Source organism: Acartia tonsa, chromosome 10, assembly GCF_053477335.1.
Source record: "Acartia tonsa isolate MP-2025a chromosome 10, ASM5347733v1, whole genome shotgun sequence".
NCBI lineage: Eukaryota > Metazoa > Arthropoda > Copepoda > Calanoida > Acartiidae > Acartia > Acartia tonsa.
In genome coordinates, this window is record NC_137269.1 from 7,518,273 (window position 1) to 7,540,571 (window position 22,299).

Here is a 22,299-nt window from a genome sequence, read left to right on the forward strand (position 1 = left end):
ATATTTTGCAAGGCATATAAAATCAAATAATAGAGATTAAACACTGTGTATTAAAAAATACACAGTCGAACGGACGTACGGACATACGCTGGCTATAAAATAGTATAAAAACTAGAAATATGGAAAATCTTTTTTTCTGTGTAAATTCTATGAATTGAAAAAACTTTCCTTTACGGATATAGGGATACTTAAATGGAGAAAAAATTATCTACTTTCAATAAAATTAAATCTGAAAGCAATAGTCGACAATGATACAAAATGAAAGTTGTAATAACTGACATGTATATTCACGATCATTCAAAGGCAGAATTGTCGAAGCTCCTTACAGTGCTTATAAAAATGACGTCATATTATAATATTACGTAATTCGGGATTTTTTCGGCCAAAAGTTTTTAAATTTAATGCCTATAAAAAAGACGATAAATTTAAAAACTTTTGGCTAAAAAATTATATCATATTTGAAAAATGGACTATTCTAATATGACGTCTTTTTATAGGTACTATAAAGAGCTTCAGCATTGTAATTTGTTACATCGACAATATGTAATACAAGCGGCTACGCCCCTAGAGGCATCTAGGGACATGTAAAATTGTTTCTTTTCAATCTATTTTAAATTCAAAAATATTTATATATAGATAGTGTTAGTTATGTTTTTAGCTAATTGCAAAAATGTTCGCAGGGCGGCGTTTTTTTATTTTAATTTGTCGATTTCTCTGGGGAAGGTGGTGGCACCCTCCCCCAAAATAGTTATAACCTTCCCGGGACCTATGAGAAGCTACCCTGTTAAGGAGAACCCGACTGGTTCAGCGGTTATCGAGATCCTTCGGTACAAACACTGTTACCATCCTGTTACTTTGTAATAAGACTAGCGGCTACGCCCATAGAGGCCTATAGGGGCACTTGAGGAGGAGAGAGTCGAATTTAATAACCCAATTTCTTATTTCAAATTTTTTTTTTTTGGGGGGGGGGTGGGGTTCCCCTACTCATTTTTAATTTTAGTCAAAAAAATATTTTTTTTGTGGTTGGGGTTGGGGGTGTCCCACCCCCCAAGAAAATAGTTATAAACCTTCCCGGGACCTATGAAAAGCCAACCTGTTAAGGAGAACCCGATCGGTTCAGCGGTTATCGAGATCATTCAGTACAAACAGACAAACATCCTGTTACTTAGGATTATAAGGATGGTGAATTTTATTTTAAATGTTTAATTTTATTAAAATGTTCTATCTAGGGTTGGGCCGGATACTTTTTTGGCCGGATACCGGATATCCGATATCCGGATAGTTTCAATATCCGGTATCCGGCCGAATATCTGGCCAACGCTCGATATCCGGCAAGTTACCGGATATCCGGCCGGATAACCGGATATCCGGCAGTAAAAATTAGCCGGATATCCGGTATCCGGATAGTTACAATATCCGGTAACCGGCCGGATATCGAAAATGGCCGGAAATCCGGCCGGATATCTGGCCCAACCCTATTTCTATCCCTGTAGCCCTGATGTCCCTGTTTTATTGTCTGAGATATCTTTCTTTACAACTACCCATGTCTTTTTTATTGACACTAAGACATTCGGATCCTATGGCATTTTCCTTCAACATTCAAATGGGAATGAAAAAAACTCCCCTTTTAAAAAGCTAAGCTTTTCTATAATTTGGGTCAGTACGTCTGTCAGGTACGGTTAGCCCTTTTCGTGAATTTAAACATGTTATAATTGTCCTATTGTTTTCAAACTTTGTATGATGATTCCTATAACAGTTAATTACAATTTAGAAACCAATCAAAACACAATAAAAGTCCCCAAAGTTGATAAACCAACGAATAATAAAACACTGATTTAAAACTTTGGGAACCTGGGTAAAGCTACTTAACACAAACATACAAGTACTTAGAGAGTTAAATAGAGTTACATTTTTCAGACGAATTTATTCTATAATCTATTTATCAGAGAAAGAGGGGATAATGGGCTGTTTATTACACTATTCCCCAAGTTTTATAAGAAAATTTTCTTATTCGTTGGATTAACAACATCGGGGACTTTAATTAAATTCTGATTGGTTGGCTCCTTAAATTGAGTGTCCAACCGTTTCAACCACTAATTGTTATCTACAGAAGGTGTGATATTTTGTGTATTATAATTAGTATGTACACCAATTCCTAGGCCATTGTCTTATTTATTTAGATCCCTGACTGTCTATTTATATTTCTTTTCCAAGAATCAATATGTGTAAGTAGACAAATTGAAAAAGAAATAAATAAAAATATTGGGCCAGACAGGATTAATAAGACAATATTCATTTTTTAAAGCGAAGCTTTTCTATAAGTAGGGCCGGTTAGTCCGTCCGTACGTCAGTACGTCCGAATGTCACGGACAGTTAGCTCTTTTAGTTGATTTAAATAGTTTAGGATCATGCTATCGATTCCAAAGTTTGCATGGTGATTTCTGTAGTAGTTAGGTAAGATTTAGAATGCGTAGCAACCCTATAATTGTTACCAGAATGTCCGTATGTCATTGTCCATTTCAAACATTTTGCTTTTAAACTTTTTATGACAACCAATTTTTATGTGATAAAATTATTCCATCCAGTTTAAGCGGTTGTTAAACAAATTTACTTACAATTTTATTTCAACTTTTATACATTTATATTCTCATTATTCAGTTATGACACTCTAGAAGTGTTAATGTTCTACTGTTTCAGAGCTTCGCTTTTATGGATGATATCAACCTTGTTGTGATATTTCTGATGAAGACAGGGCCAATTATGTCTATGAGTAGAACAAAAAACATAAACTTAATATGGTTCTCCTTTAAAGGGTAGCTTCTTATGCATCTGGGAAGGTTTATAACTATTTGGGAAAGGGTACCACCACCATCCCAAAATAAATCCCGCGCTCCAAATATTTTCTTTTAGAACTTTTTCTTTAAAAGCAATGTTGAACAAGGGGGGGAGAGACTTCCCTTCCCCTCCCTCCATCCTCAAGTGCTCTTAGAGACCTCTTGGGGGCATAGCTGCTATATATATAAAAGTAAGTCTATGTTCAGTGCAGGTTTATTTTTTTTTATTTTTGTAGCGTAGTCGCTGTTTAATCAATGTTGAAAGAACTATGTTATGTAAATGTTAAATTTACTTTCTGAGCTATCCATAACGTCGTACAAACAGACGGACATCTGTAAAGTAAAAAAACTTCGCGTTTAAAAAGAAAATCCTATTAAAAGCAAGATTGACTATATCCATAAAAAGTTAAGGAAGGAAGTGAAAAATACTCAAAAATTCATAAATCATCCTTTTATACAAATAATAGAATCTGTGTCTGTCTGTCTGTACCGAAGGACCTTGCTAACCGCTGAACCGACATGGTTCTCCTTAACAATTTAGCATCTCAAATGCCCTGGGAAGGTTCATAACTATTTTAAGAGAGGGTTTCGCCCCTAGAATTTTTTTTCTTTTTCTTTATAATACTGAAATATAAAAAAGGAAAGCATAAATTCAACCACCCACCACTTCAAGTGTCTCTAGAGTCCTCTGGGGGCGTAGCCGATAGAATTTCATTAAGCAACCCAGTTTATTTCCCCATTAGCACTACGGACGGATTTATAGAGAAGCTTTGCTACAAAAAATATCCAGTGTGCTGTTTTTTTAGCATTGCATTGTAAAGTAAAAAAACAGTAAAAATTGCGTCGATTCAGAAAAAAATCCGCGAAAAACATGTTTTTGTTATTTTGATCAGATACATGTACTTTGCCAGCATTTATTTCATCGTTTCAATCAGGTTAGTACACAGGGATAGGCCAGTTGAATGGAAAATTACCAAGCACAGAATCGAGCACTTGAATAGAATGTATTTCATTGTTAGAGAGGGAGGGGACATTGTGCTGTTTATTACATTGGTCCCTGTTTTCTACCATATGGGGACTTTTATTGAATTTTGATTTGTTCATTTAGTTGTGTGTCCAAACGTTTTAACCACTAATTAATTGTAACCTACAGAATCAACATTGTACATCAATTTATCGGCCATTGTCTTATCCCTGTAGATCCCTGATCATTATACTTTTAGTCTTTAAAGCAATTTCTCGTACTCATTCGAATCCGGTGGATACGAACCAGTTCTCATCCATACGAAAAAACGTAATTGTGCATTCTATATCCGCGGAAAGCCGTATATAATACGATGCGAGAAATAACTATTAAAATACTTTTTTTTCTATTTTCTTCGTTTATACGACCAGCAGCGGCAGGCCATCCGTTTTAGAGACCTTAATAAACAAACCAAATTAATTTGTATTTTTATATTTTAGTTGTGAAAGATATTTTGGTGTCTGCTATCCCATCCAGTCGAGGAAATCAATACTTTTAACTTTTTACTAGCGGCTTCGCCCCTAACCTCTAGGGGCTTTGCCCCAAGAGGTGATCAAAAAAGATTAAGGCGAAATTCGTAAAAGGACCAGGGAAATCTTTAGAAAAAAATGGGGGGATTTTTTTGTTTTTTCGGGGTTTGGGGTGTCCCACACCCTAAAAAATAGCCTAAACCCACCACAGGACCAGTAGTTATATACCCTGAAGAGTAGAATCCAATCGGTTCAGTGGTTACCGAGATCTTAAGCTTCAGACGGACAGACATCATTCTACTTTGTATGATAGATAGCGCAACTACTTTATAACTCTGTCTGTACGTCTTTTTAGCTACCAGGGATAGAGAAAATAACCTTTGAAGCTACTTTATAGTTAGAACTAGCGTCTCCTCCCTTAGTATCAAGGAGATCACTACCCTAAATAGTAGAAAAATAGCGTAAAACCATCCTTTGACTTAAAAAATAGCCGAAACTCATCCTGATACTTATGCCAAGATCCTCTAATTTAAAGAACTTAATTAATTAAGTAGTTCTTGATATCTTAAGATACAGACAAAAAACCTACAACTTTATATTATAGAATTAGAAAAACTAATCTGCAATTTCGGGTTTCCGTTATCAAATCAAAGAAGCGCGATTCAACTATAAATGAATAAGTAGAAGCAGGCCTAGCTATTCTAACAATCAATTCTACAAAAAAAATCACGAAACCTTTGAAAATAAGGTGGGAGTATATCTTGTTTTTTTCATGTAACTGAAGAGTGGTGGGTAAAAAAGAAGAGGAAAAGTGGAAGAGAATTGTGGGGAAATTTTTATTTAGAATTGTTTGTCAGAATCACATTCCCTTTTTCCTGAAGTAGCAGCTTTAATAATTTTATCATAAATGTAAGTTAAATTGAACCCTATTCTACTGTTATTATTTTCTTTGTAAATTCTTTTGCATAGCTTAACTTTTATTTATCAAAGAGTATTATATAAGGCTTAAGATCCCATACTCTTTTCGTATGTATGAAAGTCACTCAAAAAAAAAAATTGTAGTACCTTTTTTTACTCTTTTTTTACATTTCAAATTGCAAAATATCCATCCGATTAGAGTTTAAAAGGATTAGATAGATTACAATTAAATAACAATTTCGGTTTAAGAAATGCAGCTACTATAAATATTTGTACGTCCGTCTGTCTGTTTGTGTTTCGCCGTATTTCTTTGTACGGATCATTAATTGGATCTTATGTACTCTGATAAAGTGAAACTCGTTGCTGGCTAAAGTAACGATACCCCCCCCCCCTTCCGATTCAACTCCCTTTACCTATCCTTTTCCCTTCTACTGGATGAAAGTTAGCGATGTTAGCAACCTAAATTGATGATAATTTTCACCTGTCATAATATCCATGTATATTCTAAATTCATTCATTTATTAATTTTATTGAAAGCTTCGCTACGACTAAAATATGCCTTGTTAATAAACTAAATCCATTATTTATTTCTGAGAATTCTTCTCATAAAAGAATATCTACTCAATAAGAAAACTAAATGAAAATAGAAAAGGAATAGTTCTGTTCTCTTAATCTTTGGAATGATAATTCCTAGTCCGTTTGGGCACTTTTAAATATGAGAAGCATTGAGTAGGTTGACAAAGTGACTCAAATATCAGCCACGTGGCGTCATTAAAAAAATGTCGGATTTTCCATTTCTTTTTTAGGGGTTTTCTTTCTCACTTCTCCTCTCATGAATCATATCTCCTTCATTTTTATGACGTCACTTGGCTGATTTTGAGTCACTTTGTCCCCCTACAAGCATAGATATCTTACTTATAACTTAGTTACCCAGCATTTACTAAAGTGGTTTTGTTTCTTTAGAAATGTTGCATTGACATGTCGTTAATTTTCAATACGTCTTTTTTGTGACGTATTTAAAGAAAACAACTTATTAACATGTCCTTAATTGTTTTTTATTTGCCATTATTTTTCTTAAAAAAAGAAATTACAAATTAATGCCTGATTAAATATAAAAATTATGGTTGTTTCAATGCGTCATTTTGTATTTTTTCCACATATTAATATATATGTGTAGAATTACATATTAATGTGACAGTAAATAAAATAAATAATGTTGAATTAAAACGTCCTTATTGTGTAATGTGTCATCTTGATTAATTAAATAATTTTCAAGACACTTTAGGAAATAAGGAAGAGTTCAGAAAAAATTCTGACATAATTATTTTTAAATTTTTTTTTCTTCTTAAAAACTAAAAGTTTGTAACATAAAAATAGAATCAAGAAATCTATTATTTTTATTTTTGAAGTTAAATTTTTCTTATTAAAAGACAAAAAAATTTTCTGAACTATGATCCCCATATAAATATTATGAGTATTTAGTAATGTTTAAACCCTACAAACAAACATTACAATTTATGAGTAGAAGAATAAGTGTGAAGAATAAGATTTACTTAATAATAGAACTTCGTTCGTAAATGTGATGAGAGAATGAGTTAAATGAATTTAAAAAAACATTTTTCCTTCTCTTGTTGCATAATTTCGAAAGGAGATCATAATCGACGATTAATCATGAATATAAGTTTTACAATGTTGAGGTAAGAAGTTAGCTTAAACAACTTTGGGGACTTTAGTGAATTTCAATTAGTTTTATAACTTTAAAGGTAAGAGTTCTATTTTATATCAATCCTATTATATTAATTAGTAAACGTTTTTTGTCTGTCCCAAAGGATCTCGCCAACTGCTGAACCGATATTGTTCTCTTTTACAGTGAAGCTTCTTATAGGTCCTGGGAAGGTTTTTAACTATCTTTTGGGAGGATTCTACACCCCCCTCCCCCCCAAAAAAATATTTTTAAAAACTCTTTTGAAACTCAAATTTAAAATGGGATAAGGTCAACTTTTCCCCCTCCTACCAGTGCCCCTAGAGGCTTCTAACCAATCTGTTCCATGATATTTTGTATGTTGGTCGGTTGGTTAGGCAATAAAAGGCAGAAATTTAGAAATATTAAAAAAAAAAAATTTTCTCGTTTCCTGATTAAGAGTGAGGTCTTATTTTTTTCCTGTGTACATTTCTCATATTCAAGCATCTAGATTAATTGCAATTTTTATTAAAATAATCCATTTTTTATTTAACTCAATTCAATTTCTAATTATTAATTAATTCAATGATTTAATTAAAAAAATATTTATTTAATTCAATATAATAATTGTTTAATATTAAATCTAATATTTTATTGATACACATTAAATACCAATTTTGGCGGCCATATTGTTTTTTTTGACGTTTTACAGTAAAAAAATGACGTTTTGATATGTCTTTATTTAAAATAATATGTCATTTAATATTTTTGTTATTTATATTTTTTAGTGACGTTTTTTTCAGAGTTAAGGCCGCATTTTTAGGATTTAATAAAATATTATTATTTTTTAATTAATATTTAAATTATATTGTTAGTTTGGCGGCCATCTTGTTTTTCTGGACGTTTTAAAGGAAAAATTGACGTTTTAATGCGCCGTTATTTAAGATAACATGTCATTAAATTCAAAATATTGTTATTATTTATATTGTTTTTGGTGACGTTTTTTTAAAGATAACGACGTATTTTTGGTACACAAAACGTCCTTTAAAAAAATATGAAACGTCATTTGTATAGTAATAAAAAAGTTACGTCATTAAGGACGTATTAATGCGACATGTTTCTTAAAATAATGCGATAAAAGTATATGCTGGGTAAAGGATGTATGTTTTTCTGTCTCTTTGTTTGTCTATGTGTACCGAAGGATCTCGCTAACCGCTGAACCGATCGGGTTCTCCTTAACAGGGTAGCTTCTCATAGGTCTTGGGATGGTTTATAACTATTTTAGGGGAGGGTACCCAAGAGAAATCGCCTCTAGAAAAAAATTACCTCCCTAAAGTACTGACACTTTATATAGTTACTAGCGGCTACGCCCCTAGAGGCCTCTAGGGGTACTTGAGAAGGGGACAGTCGAAATTGATAAACCAATCTATTATTTTAGATTTTAAAAGAATTTTTTTTAAATGTTGAAGAGTCGATTTCTCTTGGGAGGGTGGTGTTATCCTCCCCCAAAATAATTATAAAATTTCCCGGGACCTATGAGAAGCTAACCTCTTAAGGAGAACCCGATCGGTTCAGCGGTTAGCGAGATCCTTCGGTACACACAGACAAACAGACAGACAAACAGAAATCCTGTTACTGTATTATAAAGACTAGAGGCTTCTAGGGGAACTTAAGTTAGGAGGAGGAAAAGTCGACCTTATCCCATATTAAATTTGAGTTTCAAAAGAATAAAAAAAATATTTTTGGGGGGGAGGTTGGTGAAGACATCCCCCCCCCCCCTAAGAAAAGTTAAAAAAAAACTCCCCAGGACCTATAAGAAGCTTCACTGTAAAGGAGAACAATATCGGTTCAGCGGTTAGCGAGATCCTTCGGTACACACAGACAAACAGACAGACAAACAGAAATCCTTTGTTGTTTGTCAGTTATTTGCTTAGCGTCGCTTTGAACGATAATTCATCCTTGTTCAATGACATTTGGGTTTAAACTTTATCAGTCCCATAACGCTACTAGTTTAAAATTAAATATTATGAAAATTACATTTTTTATAACAAAATAAAATCCGGTAGAGTTTTACATTGTGAAACGTCATGTTTTTAAAGGGGGGAAATGAAGCTCTTTATAGTGCCTATAAAAAAGGACGTCATATAATACAAATGACCTATGCAAAGCTAAATTACTAATAGTAGGCCAGTATGACGTCGTAGGCACTATAAAAAGCATCCGTGAAACATTAAATTTGATTTTCAAAGTATGTTCTGTCCGTCGACGGCAAAGTAGTAGGGCCCTTCATTTAATTACAGAGCCCCTAGACGCTAGGGACGAAGCATATTTCTCAAATTAGATATTTGAAATAAAAAAAAAACATTTAAAGAACAGATTTGTAGTATAGATGTATATACAGACAACTACCTCCCTACCTTTTTCAAAGACCTTTTTCGTCTGCTCCAAAATTATTTTCTGCTACTTGTCTGTGTTAATATAAGCAACACCATTGGTTGATTTTCAATGACCCAATAGAAAGGTAAGGTTGATGCGATGGGGAGATACAGTTATTTAACCCTTTCTCCCTCTAGTGTTTTACTATAATAGAGGCCTCTAGGGACACGGCCTCTAGTATTTTTATAAAGTATTGTTTAAATCCAACAGAGTAAAGGGAAAGAAACGCTTTTATCTCTACCTTTTTCCCGTCCTTCTCTTGAGGTAAGAATTATGAAGAAATTTTTATAAGCGATTGTCCTATAGATTCCAAACTTTGCATGATGATTTTAAAGGAACCCTGCAAGAAATACCCTGCTTTAACTGCTGAAAAACTGCCATGAGTAGACCCAATACCCAAAATTTGAAGCCTCCAGCTTCAATAACAAAAAAGTTACAGACATTTCAAAATAATTATTTTAGTACAATGAAAACTTTGGAAGATTTTCATTGCTTAAAATAGAAATTTCAATATTAAATTAAGTCGTCTGGAAGCAAAATTAAAAGCAAAAAATAAGCTTATAATATTCTTTCTAGGCGACGTATTTTAATAATGAAAATTCTATTATTAGCAATGAAAAACTTTCAAAATTTTCATTGAACTAAAAATATGATTTTGAAATGTCTATAAGTTTTTTGTTTTGAAGCTGGAGGCTTTAAATTTTGGGTATTGGGTCTGCTTGTGGCAGTCTTTCAGCAGTTAAAGCGGTATACTTCTTGCATGGTTTCTTTAACAGTTGGAACCGGTACCATTTAGAAAGCGCAGCAAGTTTTAATTATCCTATTTATCTGACTTTTTGAATATTGATTCATTTTACCACAAAGTACAATCTTATAAGCGAAGCATCTATATAATCACGCCCTAAAAGTGTATGTATTTGTTCTCAAACAGTATCCTATATGTAAGAAGTTTTGCCGTAGGCAACTGTGGTATACGGCAGCTCTGGACCATGCAGAAACCAGGACATTATAGTGATGCTACGCACCTAGCTAAATCCTGTTATTCTACAATTATAAGGCCACCTGAAAATATGTCAGATAACGGTACTGGTTTCATCTCTCAGTTGTCCTGCAAATGGAGGGAGGGGGTGTTACCCCTCCCTCTCCCATCTTAAGCACCGGAACCTTCCCCTTCCACCACCAAGTTATCAGCACCACCTCAACCCTGAGGATAAAGGATCTAAACCTGCCCTCACCTGATAGAATCACCCCCACACAGACTGTTGTTGTCACAAGTAATCAGCAAACCTTCCCTCTTTAGTACCCAGACCTACCACTCAACCCCTCTATGCTTATCTACCTATTGTGCTGCTCCATGGGCTATCCTGCCTGCCCCAGACAGGGATAGCCATCTACCTAACCATTGCAATTATCTATGTTTTACTGTATGATTTATCCTTAACTATCTTTATTCCTAATCCATATGTATTTATATTATGGTTAACTGTATTCTTAATCCCCCCCCACCCTTTCCAGGGATGGGGAATCATGATTGCCCAAACTGACTATTGTATATGTATTATAATGCTTTTATGTTATGATCATTTATTCCTATCCATGTAGTTATTGTTTGTTGTATATAGCTTCAGTATCCTTCAACCCTTCAATAAAGTGACAACTGAAATAGATGTTGATTCTTGTCTAGTGAATGCTAGAGAAGCATAGCTTCTCTATAGTAAGGTGTCCACGTCTGTTCACACTGCCGTAGTCTTTATTCGAACTCTGGTGTCTGCCATTTACCCTAGGCGGATACCACAACTTTGGTGACAGCTGTGTGAGATTACGGCGAACCACAAGTGTAGAGCAGACGCGCATCTGAGGCTAAGGTACTCCCAGCAGTGAATCTGGCAAAACTGACGCAAGCAACCTGAATTACCCACCCTGGACAGCAAAGTTTAACTCTGCATCCGGCAGTTGTGGAAGCGAGACAGCGAAATTTGATGAATAACCGCGAGCAGCGCTGATATCTAACGGAGAATTGAGCGCCAAAAGGGCTGAAACAGGCCTGCGGACCGGCTGAAACAAGCCAAATAAGTGTAAACGGCTGGAAATAGGCCAATTTTACTGCAAGAGATAGCAGGATCCGAACCAGTGGCGCTAGCAGGACGGGACATTCCCTGCCGCCAATAGGCTGAAACAAGCCACATAGCTGCAAGCGGCGCTAGCAGGACGGGACATTCCCTGCCGCCGATAGGCTGAAACACGCCACATAGCTGCAAGCTGCGAGCCAACATACGAGTGTAGTTCACCAGAACAGAGAAAAACTACGTCAACTCCAAGTATCCTGAGAAGCTACAACGCAGCCACCCATCTAGAAAAACAGATATTATGTTACATTGCAGGGATTACCACCCTGATGTGATGGCCAAACAATAGATTTATGAGCAAAGCTTGACAAACAAATTGTTGTGTTGTGATAAATCTAAGAATAGACCAGGCTTGGATTATTGTGATAACAGCTAAAAATAGAACAGAGTTGGTAAACAAATCTGTTATGCAATTGTGATAAGGACAAAAATAGAATCTAGATGTAATATAATAAAGACCCTGATATACAATCAAAACATCTCAAGCCCACAGCACAATAACAATACACCCCTTATTCCAAGGGAAGGGGAGAAGCCCCTCTCCATTGAAGGCAAATACAATCAGGGTGATATAATAGATAAACCTAGGATTAAGAAGAAAAAGCAATATTACACCAGCCCACAGTTACCCCCCTCCCTCACAGGGGGAACGGACGGAGTTACCCCCGTCCCCTTACGCGCTTCCCCCTTCCTACCCACACTAGACTAAGTCCGTCTGTAGTGTGGGGCTAGCGATCGGACACACAGAGCGCCATTCACGGGTAGCGCAACAGAGTGCGGAAAATATCATAAATCCAACGGACGAAGCTGACCAATGAGAGAGCGAGTTGAGGGGTGAGAGCGCGTTTTCCCCGTGTGCGCGGATTTGACGGTGCGGACGCGCGTTGCAAGGACAGGAGATTTCACGCACACACACACACACACACCCACACAGGAGAGGGGCCATTCTATAGCATACATCAGAGATATTTTTTTAGGAGAAAAACTTGCAAGCTCCTCCCTCCCTGTCTACAGTGTGATAAGGAAAACTAAACCAGTTCCTTGAACCCGCTCAGACCCTCAACATCTCCCAGCTCTGCCAACCCTACTTCAAAGCTGAGTGGTTAGTGAAACAAATATATGTATATATAAATACCCAAGTGATAAATAATGTTGTTTTTTGTATCATGGGTACAATCAAGTGAATACTAACCTCACCAAACAACACTGGAAACTGATATGGTAACTGAACGAAAGTACGCCCACCCTGTGGACATAGCCTGACTTGCTGCCCCACACTGGGCAGTGGTGGTGTGTACCTGGACCATCGACCCTCATAGTTGTGAACTATATACAGAGGAAGCGTGATTTTTTTGGAGCAAGGAGGAAAAGCTAGCTAGCTCTGGGGATATTCCTATACACGTATATATATATATATATGGGCGTGTAGCCATGTATATATATAGATAGCCTACCTATCCATATATCTACCAGTGGATACGCTCCTAGAGACATCTGTGGATGCCTAACATATTCCCTGTTACCTTTAAAGGGCGAATATAGCTAAGATCCGCTGGTTACCACAGAAATCAAGAGCTATACTGGAAAGGAGAACAACTCAGGCTCAACAGTTAAACAAGACGCTGGCACCAACAGACCAACACCCTGCTACTTATCATGGGGGCGCGCCAGCCACAGAAACTCTTGAGCCAGGAGGACCGAGCCTACGGCTACGTGGACTACCACCCTAATTACACAGCTATAGTATTTATACTAGGGGTGAGCCGGCTCGAACCTCCTTGCGGCGCGGCTACTCTACTCTGCTTCTATATCTACAAGATACTACTTCTGTTATTACTTTGGCCTACTGTGTTGAGTACAGTGAACATCAAACACATGCCAGGTCACAGACCCCTGGTCCCTGAGATGCCCTTGTCTGGAAGGGTGACTGAATGTCCGCTGCACAGCTCCTGTTCAGTTGGTGCTCCACGCACGAGAAATAGCAATACTGGACTGGGGATTGCTGAACCTGTAGGTGTCCTCCTGGGGGTGTTGAACGATGCAACTGAGCCTAATGAGAAGGTGACAAGCTTCAGAGACTTAGTGGCCAGCCCCAAGATGGACACTACCACCAGAACTGAGACTCCAACGGGGCCCAGCCCTAGGGCCAGTACCACCTGTTTCTGGGGTGGAAAGGTCCTCCCTGGCGCTGGCCTCACCAAGCTGGAGGATGGGGAGCTGTCCCAGGGGAATAGGCTCTTCACCCAGATGCCCGACGCGTACCTGGGGGTGGGGGAGCCGCCACCCAAGCCTCCCTGGGAGCCCCCAGGCATGGAACGACTGGGGACCGGCCTAAGGATGGGGACTGGTGACCTGCTGCAGTGGAAGACTTTACCCAGCACGGAGGGAGCAGGGTTGACCAGCAGCAGTGAGGCTGTTCCCCCACACTCCAAGACCAGATGCCGCTACTCTGTTGAACCACTGCACATGTCCCAGCCAAGTTCCCCCATGCTGCTGAAGATGGAGGCCCACCAGGATGCAGAGCTCCAACCAGGGAAGTCAATAAGAAGGCCACCCCTTGCCAAAACCAGAACCACCGCAGGGGCTCCCCACCAGCAACTGACGGAGCCTGGCAGGGACGCAATACCAGCTGGCAACTCTGGCCCAACTCAGGTGGCTACCAACAGTCTGCTGACAGTCCGGAATACAGTTCAGGCTACCATCAGTATGGCATCTTCTGGGCCTTGCTGGTCCACCTGTGGGTACCTGTCCACACACTGGCCACAGGTACCCCCCAGAGATCATAGCCCCCTTTCCGACTGGCACCATCAACGGCCTTTGCTACCAACCACCTGGCATACCCAGAGGCAGGATCCCTCCTGTGGAGAAGCACCTGCAGAAGCTAAGGCCGAGGCTGGCCTCGCCACCCAGGGGAGGAGAGCCGCTGTTGGAAGGAAGGAACCTGTGTGTATGGGGAGGAGGCTGAATGTAACCAAGGAGCCACCACAAGCAGCCCGGCACCGCCTGACCCCTAGTAGGGGAGACCCTGTTTGTCAGCTGGTGCCCCAATTGGAGGAGGAGAGGCCTGGCAGGTTGATACACCCTGGGGAAGCCGGCCTGATGGGACTCAGCTGGACGAAGGGGCGCTGCCGCTTCAACGTCCACACAGCCGCCAAGTGTAGAACCGGTTGGGACCGGGCAATGAAGAAACACCAGGCCGCCCAACAACCTGCATGCAACCAGTCTGCCACCCAGGTCCACCTGGAGGGAGATGCCCAGCCGTCACCCCAACTAGCTGCCGCCGCTGGGGCCGCGGCTACCCAGGAGTCTGTGTCTCAGATTGGGACCATGGTGGCCAGGATCAACGTGCTGGGAGGAGCGGCTGAACCCAACCGGGTTGGCCTGGACCGCAGCCGCAACCACAGGGGACCGGTGTCCGTAACCCCTGTCACCCCCAGCAAGAGCCGAGGGGCGCTACCCAGCGCCACCGGGACGGTGGACGAGGAGGCCCTGGCGGCCGCCGAGTGGGAGAGGCAAGAGGCGCTAGCCAGCGAGTCTGAGTCGATGTATGGGACGCCAACCGGCGTCGCCACCTGGAAGGAACGAGAGGTGCTTCCCTGCACCACCAAGATGATGTCTGGGGCGACAACCGTCGCCGCCACCTGTGAAGACTGGGGGGTGCTATCCAGCGCCCCACGCTGGTGCCTGGGGCGACAACCGTCGCCGCCACCGAGAGACCTGGACCCCTGTGAAGACTGGGGGGTGCTATCCAGCGCCCCCACACTGGTGCCTGGGGCGACAACCGTCGCCGCCACCGAGATACCTGGACCCCGGAAGGAGCCCGCAGCCCCAGAGGAAGGGGTGACACCCGTCACCCCCAGCCAGCCAGAGCCCCCAGCCAGCAGGGAGAGTCCAGCCGTCCCACACCCTCAACTGCATCCAGCTGTCTACCTCCCTCAACCAAGCCAGGGTAATTGTATTGCACTGGTGTACCAGGAAGTTTGGGCTGGGCCAAACTTGCCTGCGCCCCCTGCATCTGCCCCAGGAGCCAGGGTATCAACCATTACCAGCCAAACTGAAGAAGCTTTGACCGCTGCCTGGGGAGTAACACCACTAGGTGCGCCAAGTGCCGAGCCTAACCATAGAAGTAGAGGATCTCCAACAATTATGGCTACCCAAGATGGAGACAATGTGCCTGGACCCCTTCAGGCTAGGGGAGGAAATCCGGAGCCTGGTGCCTCCAGTCCACCAGCAGCAGTGTTCGTGGATGGGCCCGTCTCCCAGCCAACTAGAGCGGAGCCACCCTTGCAGATCCAAGACAGCCGCCGGCATAAAGGAGGGACTGTTACCTTTCCCTACCCCGCAGGTCGGACTGCCATGCACCACCCTGCCAATGTCCAGAATGAGCCTGAAGGAGGCAACGCTCCTACAGTATGGCAACCACCACCTGCCCGCGTTGACAGAGACCCTGGAAGCCGAATGAACCTGACCAGTCCCGAGGGCGAAGAAACTGCGCCTGCATCCAGTAGCCAGCCTGCCAGCAGCAAGGTGACCAACACGATGGAGACCACCAGCCCAGTGGAGAAACCTGAAGAGGTGTATACCAGGCGGCTGTTGGTCCAAGCCCCCTCATGTGCTGTGCCACCCCTGGAGGTTGACAGGGTGGCCTCAGAGGTACACATCCAACGGCCAGAATATCCAACAGGACCAGCTACTCCAGCAGATATAGCCGATTCCGTTAGACCTGGGGAGGGCTGGAGTCCACCACCGTCCAGCAACTGGTATCCTGGCGGACCCATTCCACAAGGACAACAAACTGAAGGCCGCAACCACTGTCGGAAGTCTGGCGGTGCAGACAACCCCTCCAGCCTTCCGAGGGGAGAGTTGTGGTATACGGCAGCTCTGGACCATGCAGAAACCAGGACATTATAGTGATGCTACGCACCTAGCTAAATCCTGTTATTCTACAATTATAAGGCCACCTGAAAATATGTCAGATAACGGTACTGGTTTCATCTCTCAGTTGTCCTGCAAATGGAGGGAGGGGGTGTTACCCCTCCCTCTCCCATCTTAAGCACCGGAACCTTCCCCTTCCACCACCAAGTTATCAGCACCACCTCAACCCTGAGGATAAAGGATCTAAACCTGCCCTCACCTGATAGAATCACCCCCACACAGACTGTTGTTGTCACAAGTAATCAGCAAACCTTCCCTCTTTAGTACCCAGACCTACCACTCAACCCCTCTATGCTTATCTACCTATTGTGCTGCTCCATGGGCTATCCTGCCTGCCCCAGACAGGGATAGCCATCTACCTAACCATTGCAATTATCTATGTTTTACTGTATGATTTATCCTTAACTATCTTTATTCCTAATCCATATGTATTTATATTATGGTTAACTGTATTCTTAATCCCCCCCCACCCTTTCCAGGGATGGGGAATCATGATTGCCCAAACTGACTATTGTATATGTATTATAATGCTTTTATGTTATGATCATTTATTCCTATCCATGTAGTTATTGTTTGTTGTATATAGCTTCAGTATCCTTCAACCCTTCAATAAAGTGACAACTGAAATAGATGTTGATTCTTGTCTAGTGAATGCTAGAGAAGCATAGCTTCTCTATAGTAAGGTGTCCACGTCTGTTCACACTGCCGTAGTCTTTATTCGAACTCTGGTGTCTGCCATTTACCCTAGGCGGATACCACACAACCTCAAAATTTTGTAGTTTAAATTTTTACCCCTTCCCCCTAAATAAAAAAAAACTTGGACGCCCTTGACTAACAAAGCTAGTTTTAATCTTATAATTGTACATTTTTATAACCGCGGAAAGCTGTTTATAATACGATGTGATAAATATAACTATTTTCTATCTTTAATTTATTATCAGCAAGATTTTAGCTTGTCATGCCTTTAAGAAATATTGGATGCCTCGAGATGTTTGATATAACTATCCTTAGAATATTTTTTTCCCTGAATTAGCTGACAAATTATTCCTATAAACCTAGAAGACAACTTTATTCCAAAAATCTATGAATAAATGTTGTACTGTATAAAGATGCTGGATGTGTGTCTTAATGTCTACTATGAATCATGACAGGTTTTTGGCTTTTTTTCATAATATTTCCTATGATCAATACAAAAAATTTAGGATGATAATATTTAAATATTAGATTATTTAGATTAAAAAAAAGTTCTTTATGTATATTACTAGCGGACAAGCCCCTAGAGGCCATTAGGGACTCTTGAGGTGGTTAAGGGTTGAATTAGGCATCAAAAAATGTTTTTAAAAGAAAAAATTTGGATAGAGGATATAAAAAAAATTTGGTTTGGTGGTAATCTTTTCCTAGGTTTGATTTCTCTTGGGTGGGCGGTGATACCCTCCCCCAAAATATTTATAAATCTTCCCAGCACCTATATGAAGCTACACTGTAAAGAACAACCATATCGGTTTAGCGGTTAGTGAGATTTTTTTGTACAAACAGACAGACATACAGAGATCCAGTTGGAAAAATTGTCCTAATTATGCAAATAATATCTTTTCTCGTTTTCATTCGAATTCGGTGGATAGGAACCAGTTCTCATCTATACAAAAAAAACTATGTCTAGCACCGTATTATAACCAGTTTTCTATGAATATAAAAATGTACAATCATATAAGATTAAAACCAGTTTTTTTAGCCTGTGCCTTCGGCACCCCGGGCTAAAAACTGGATTAAATCTTATAATTGTACATTCTATATCCGCGGAAAGCTGTTTATAATACGATGCGAGAAATAACTATTACAATTTTTTTAGTTTTCTGATAGAGTTACCGCAAATGATGGTTGTTCTCAAGCACACAATCAAAATACCTTTCAATGACTTTGAAAAGGTTTTCTTTTCGGTAAGTTCAAGATGTACTATTTAGTAGGAAAGCTAATCTATTTGTATTTAGTTCTTTAGGGATAAGACAATGGACGATAAATTGATTTACATTCTCTCTCTCTCTCTCTCTCTCTCTCTAAACTATCTATTTCTATATTTCTCTCATTTCTCTCTCTCTTTCTCTTATCTCTCTTTCTCTTATCTCTCTTTCTCTGTCTCTCTCTCTCTCTCTCTTTCTCTCTCCCACTCTCTGTCGCTCTCTCTCTTTCTCTCTCTCTCTCTCTCTCTCTCTCTCTCTCTCAATCTCTCTCTTTCTCTCTCTCTCTCTCTCTCTCTCTCTCTCTCTCTCTCTCTCTCTCTCTCTCTCTATCTCTCTCTCTCTCTCTCTCTATCTCTCTCTCTCTCTCTCTCTCTAACAATATATCTTTTATTGACCTATCCTTAGCTGTTTTCTTACAATTTATTCTGTCTTATATGATAAACTCTATAAATAGATATTTTACAAGACTAAGACAATGTAACAAGAACAAAAACTTCCAATATACGAGAAACATATACGAGACAAGGACAATTCTGCGTAACTTTACAAAGTGTCTCAAAAATCAGCCATGTGACGTCATAAAAATGAGTGAGATGAGAGGAGAAGTGGGAAAGAAAACCCATAAAAATAAGACTCTGTCAATTAATAGCGCTGTAATAGTTAAACTAACAATTGTTTTGAACGGCAAAGTTTAATTTGAAAATTCAACAAGAATGACAACATACATAATTAGCCAAACGGACAATGTGACTTTATAAGCAGATGTTTAGTGGCCATAAAATAAAAAAGAAAATAGGCGAGAATATGTCACTTTAAATAGTATAAAAACACGAAACCTTTCCAAAAATATAAGTTTTTAGAAGCTAAGCTTTTTCTATAATTAGGGTCAGTCCGTCAGAAACAGATAGCTTTTTTTCGTTAATTAAGGCATGTTAGAATTTCAAACTTTGCATGGTGATTTCTGTAGTAGTTAGGTACGATTTAGAAAGCGTAGCAACTCTATAATCATTTCCAGAATTTTCGTACGTCCATTTAAACATGTTGATTTTTCTACTTTTTCAACAACAATTTTTTATGTGATCTAATTATCCGTTTGATCTGTTTTTTGGTATCTGATTATTCAGTTCTGACTACGTTTCAGTGCTTTGCTTTTACGGATGTTGTCATCCTTGTTTGTTGAATAACCAACAAGGACATACGGATCAAATAATTTACTGGTTTCTCCTTAGTAAGCGTTTTCTTCCCAAATAGCGTTACGGACGGACAGACAGACAAAGTGAACCATAAAGTAGCTTCGTACATAAAAAAATTGTGATCTATTAAGGCAAATGTAGCTGGAATTGAACCTTTCCTGACAATAAAACTGACATCTTTAAAGATGCTGTAAGTATTGGTGCAAAAAAATGGGGACGAATTTCAAATTGATTTGACGGGGCTGGTTTTTTTTACGTCACAAGTGAAGGGAAACCCCCATCTCTTTTCTAGGGTTTTCTTTCCTCCTTTCCTTTTCTTTCCCTTCACTTGTGACGTAAAAAATCAGCCCCGTTAAATCAATTTGAAATTCGTCCCCATTTTTTGCACCAATACTTTTAGCATCATCTTTAAAGTCTACAAAATGCAAAAGAAATAAGATTAAGGACCCATTTAAGCTGTTAATCATTTCCTGATTAGCGATAAGAAAATGACCGAAAAACTGCTGTACATCCCCAATGATGATACACAAAATTACTCCTTCATTGATTACAAAAAGAGGGTAAAACGTTAGGACACTCAACTTAATGAACCATCCAACCGCGACTAATCAATTAATCATCCTTTGAATCTCATATACAACAAACATAGAGTAGCTTCGCTCCAGAGAATCTGTTTTATTTATGTAGGTTGCAAACATTCGACATGCAATAAATCTCGTATAATACAGTTGTTGTGGAACTTATAAAGTGGCTAACAACTAAAAAATATAACACCAGACATCTTCTTATTTTACAACGTTTATTTACAGTTAGGGAATTAAAAGAGACACTCGATTTTATGTAACAGCAGATACATTATTGCACGTTCATAAAACTAAATAAAAACATATTATAGCATTAGCATTATGAAAAAGAGATTAAATTAAAGAATGAATTATAAAATAAAAACCTTACTTGTTGGTGCCTTTAATTAAGTTTCACAAGTATAACAGATTAACCTATTGTGATGGTTGTGCCAGGTTGTGTCCCTGAAACACGCCTTAAGCCCTATATAGTCAAGAGTTCTGCTGGGTAGTTATCCCCAAGCATTCTGACTGTAGAAACAACTGGCTATATTATTGAAACATACAAGCTTATATACCCGCTAATGTTTACATTAGGAACTGGTTTTCATATGTACTTAATAAAAATGTACATAAATATTTCGAAAACACAAAATGGTATCACTACGTTTTAAGCAATATTATAATAAAATATCATTAAAAACATAAATATAAGTATTTCAATAAATATAAAAATATTAATTAAAAATACGTTTTGTGTGCATACAAAATGATGGATGAAATATACAACACTGCGGGCCCCAAGGTAGTGGACTCATTTTGTGTTGTAATACAATCAACCTGTAGAATATGTAGGGCTGGAAGGCAGGGTAGTGTCCCCTGACAATCTTGCAACCAGGATAGTTTCCCCTGGCAATCTGGTGAACAGGGTAGTTTCCCCTGGCAATCTGGTGAACAGGGTAGTTTCCCCTGAGAATGTTGAAACTTAGGGTAGTAACCCCTAAGAACACTGAAACTTAGGGTGGTATCCCCTGACAAGAAAAATAAAGCAACATTTGACCTAAGATTATAACAAAAGGGAGTTTTATCCCTATAAGGAACTATATCTAGGTAATCACTGTAAAAATATGTGTCTAAGTTATTATGACAAATAAAATCATAACTAGAAAACTGAATGTTTCTAGGAATCAATTGTGGAGTATTCTGTTTCACTTTTGGCATATCAAAGAACTTTGGTGCACTATTATTTGTGCTTGAAGAAACAACTTGTGCAAAGCAACAAAAAATCAAAAAAGGATACATATAATTCCTAAAATAGTAATTAGAATTGTATTTCCTAGGGACATTAGAATTAATTACATTTGTTGACTGTTGGTTCACAGATTTAAATTTCTTATTAGGTTTGGACTTTTTAACTTTAGATTTTATCACATCTTTAACATTCATGTTGTGAAAATCTATGTGATTAACATTAAAATCAATCTTAGAATTATTAACCTGATGGAGCTGAACATAGGTACCAGGTTTAAAACCAGTAAGATAATCTAACTTAGATAAAATGTCTTTTACATTCTTCTTGTGGTTAGAACACACTAAAACATTCTTAGGTTTGCTAGGACATGATTCTTTGCAAATTGAGCAAATAAGATTAGAAGGAACACTAGACATATTGTTACAAATATTTTCTGTCCCATTACATCTATCACTAAGACAGGTAATACAAAGAGAATATTTCATGACATTATCAAATCTTTCTTGTGGCATTGCCTGACAGAAAACTTTACATTTGCCTATTGAATGGGAAAAAGGATCCGCCAAAACGTCATGCATAAAACATTTAACCCTAATGTTACTATTAGTGTTTTTATCAACAAAGTTCTTTTGCCTTTGACTTGAAGCATAAGCTGTTTCAGACTGAACATAGTTGATTTCACTATGACCTTTTTTCCCATCTATCAAAGATGGGCACTTTGAAATTGCATATTCTAAATCACTAAGCTCAACAAAGATATAATTTTTGATAATATCAAACTCCTGTTTATCACAAAGCTGTCCAAGATTATTGCGCTCTGCCTTAGATAATTCTTTCAGAACCCTTCTTTTATGATAATCAGGTAAAATCATTGTCAAATGCTGAAGAAAACTTTGGTTATATATTTCA

General features: G+C 38.9%; 1 protein-coding gene across 1 annotated transcript in view; it reads left to right on the forward strand.

The window, feature by feature from the left end:
- Window positions 1-22,299, forward strand: part of LOC145330415 (uncharacterized) — an 87,230-nt gene that overhangs the window by 45,820 nt on the left and 19,111 nt on the right. Inside the window, exons 8-11 of the mRNA XM_080175052.1 lie at window positions 3,726-3,769; window positions 4,299-4,338; window positions 9,572-9,627; window positions 18,274-18,361. Of these exons, the coding sequence (XP_080031178.1) occupies window positions 3,726-3,769; window positions 4,299-4,338; window positions 9,572-9,627; window positions 18,274-18,361 (228 nt within the window). The remainder of the gene's footprint in view (window positions 1-3,725; window positions 3,770-4,298; window positions 4,339-9,571; window positions 9,628-18,273; window positions 18,362-22,299) is intronic.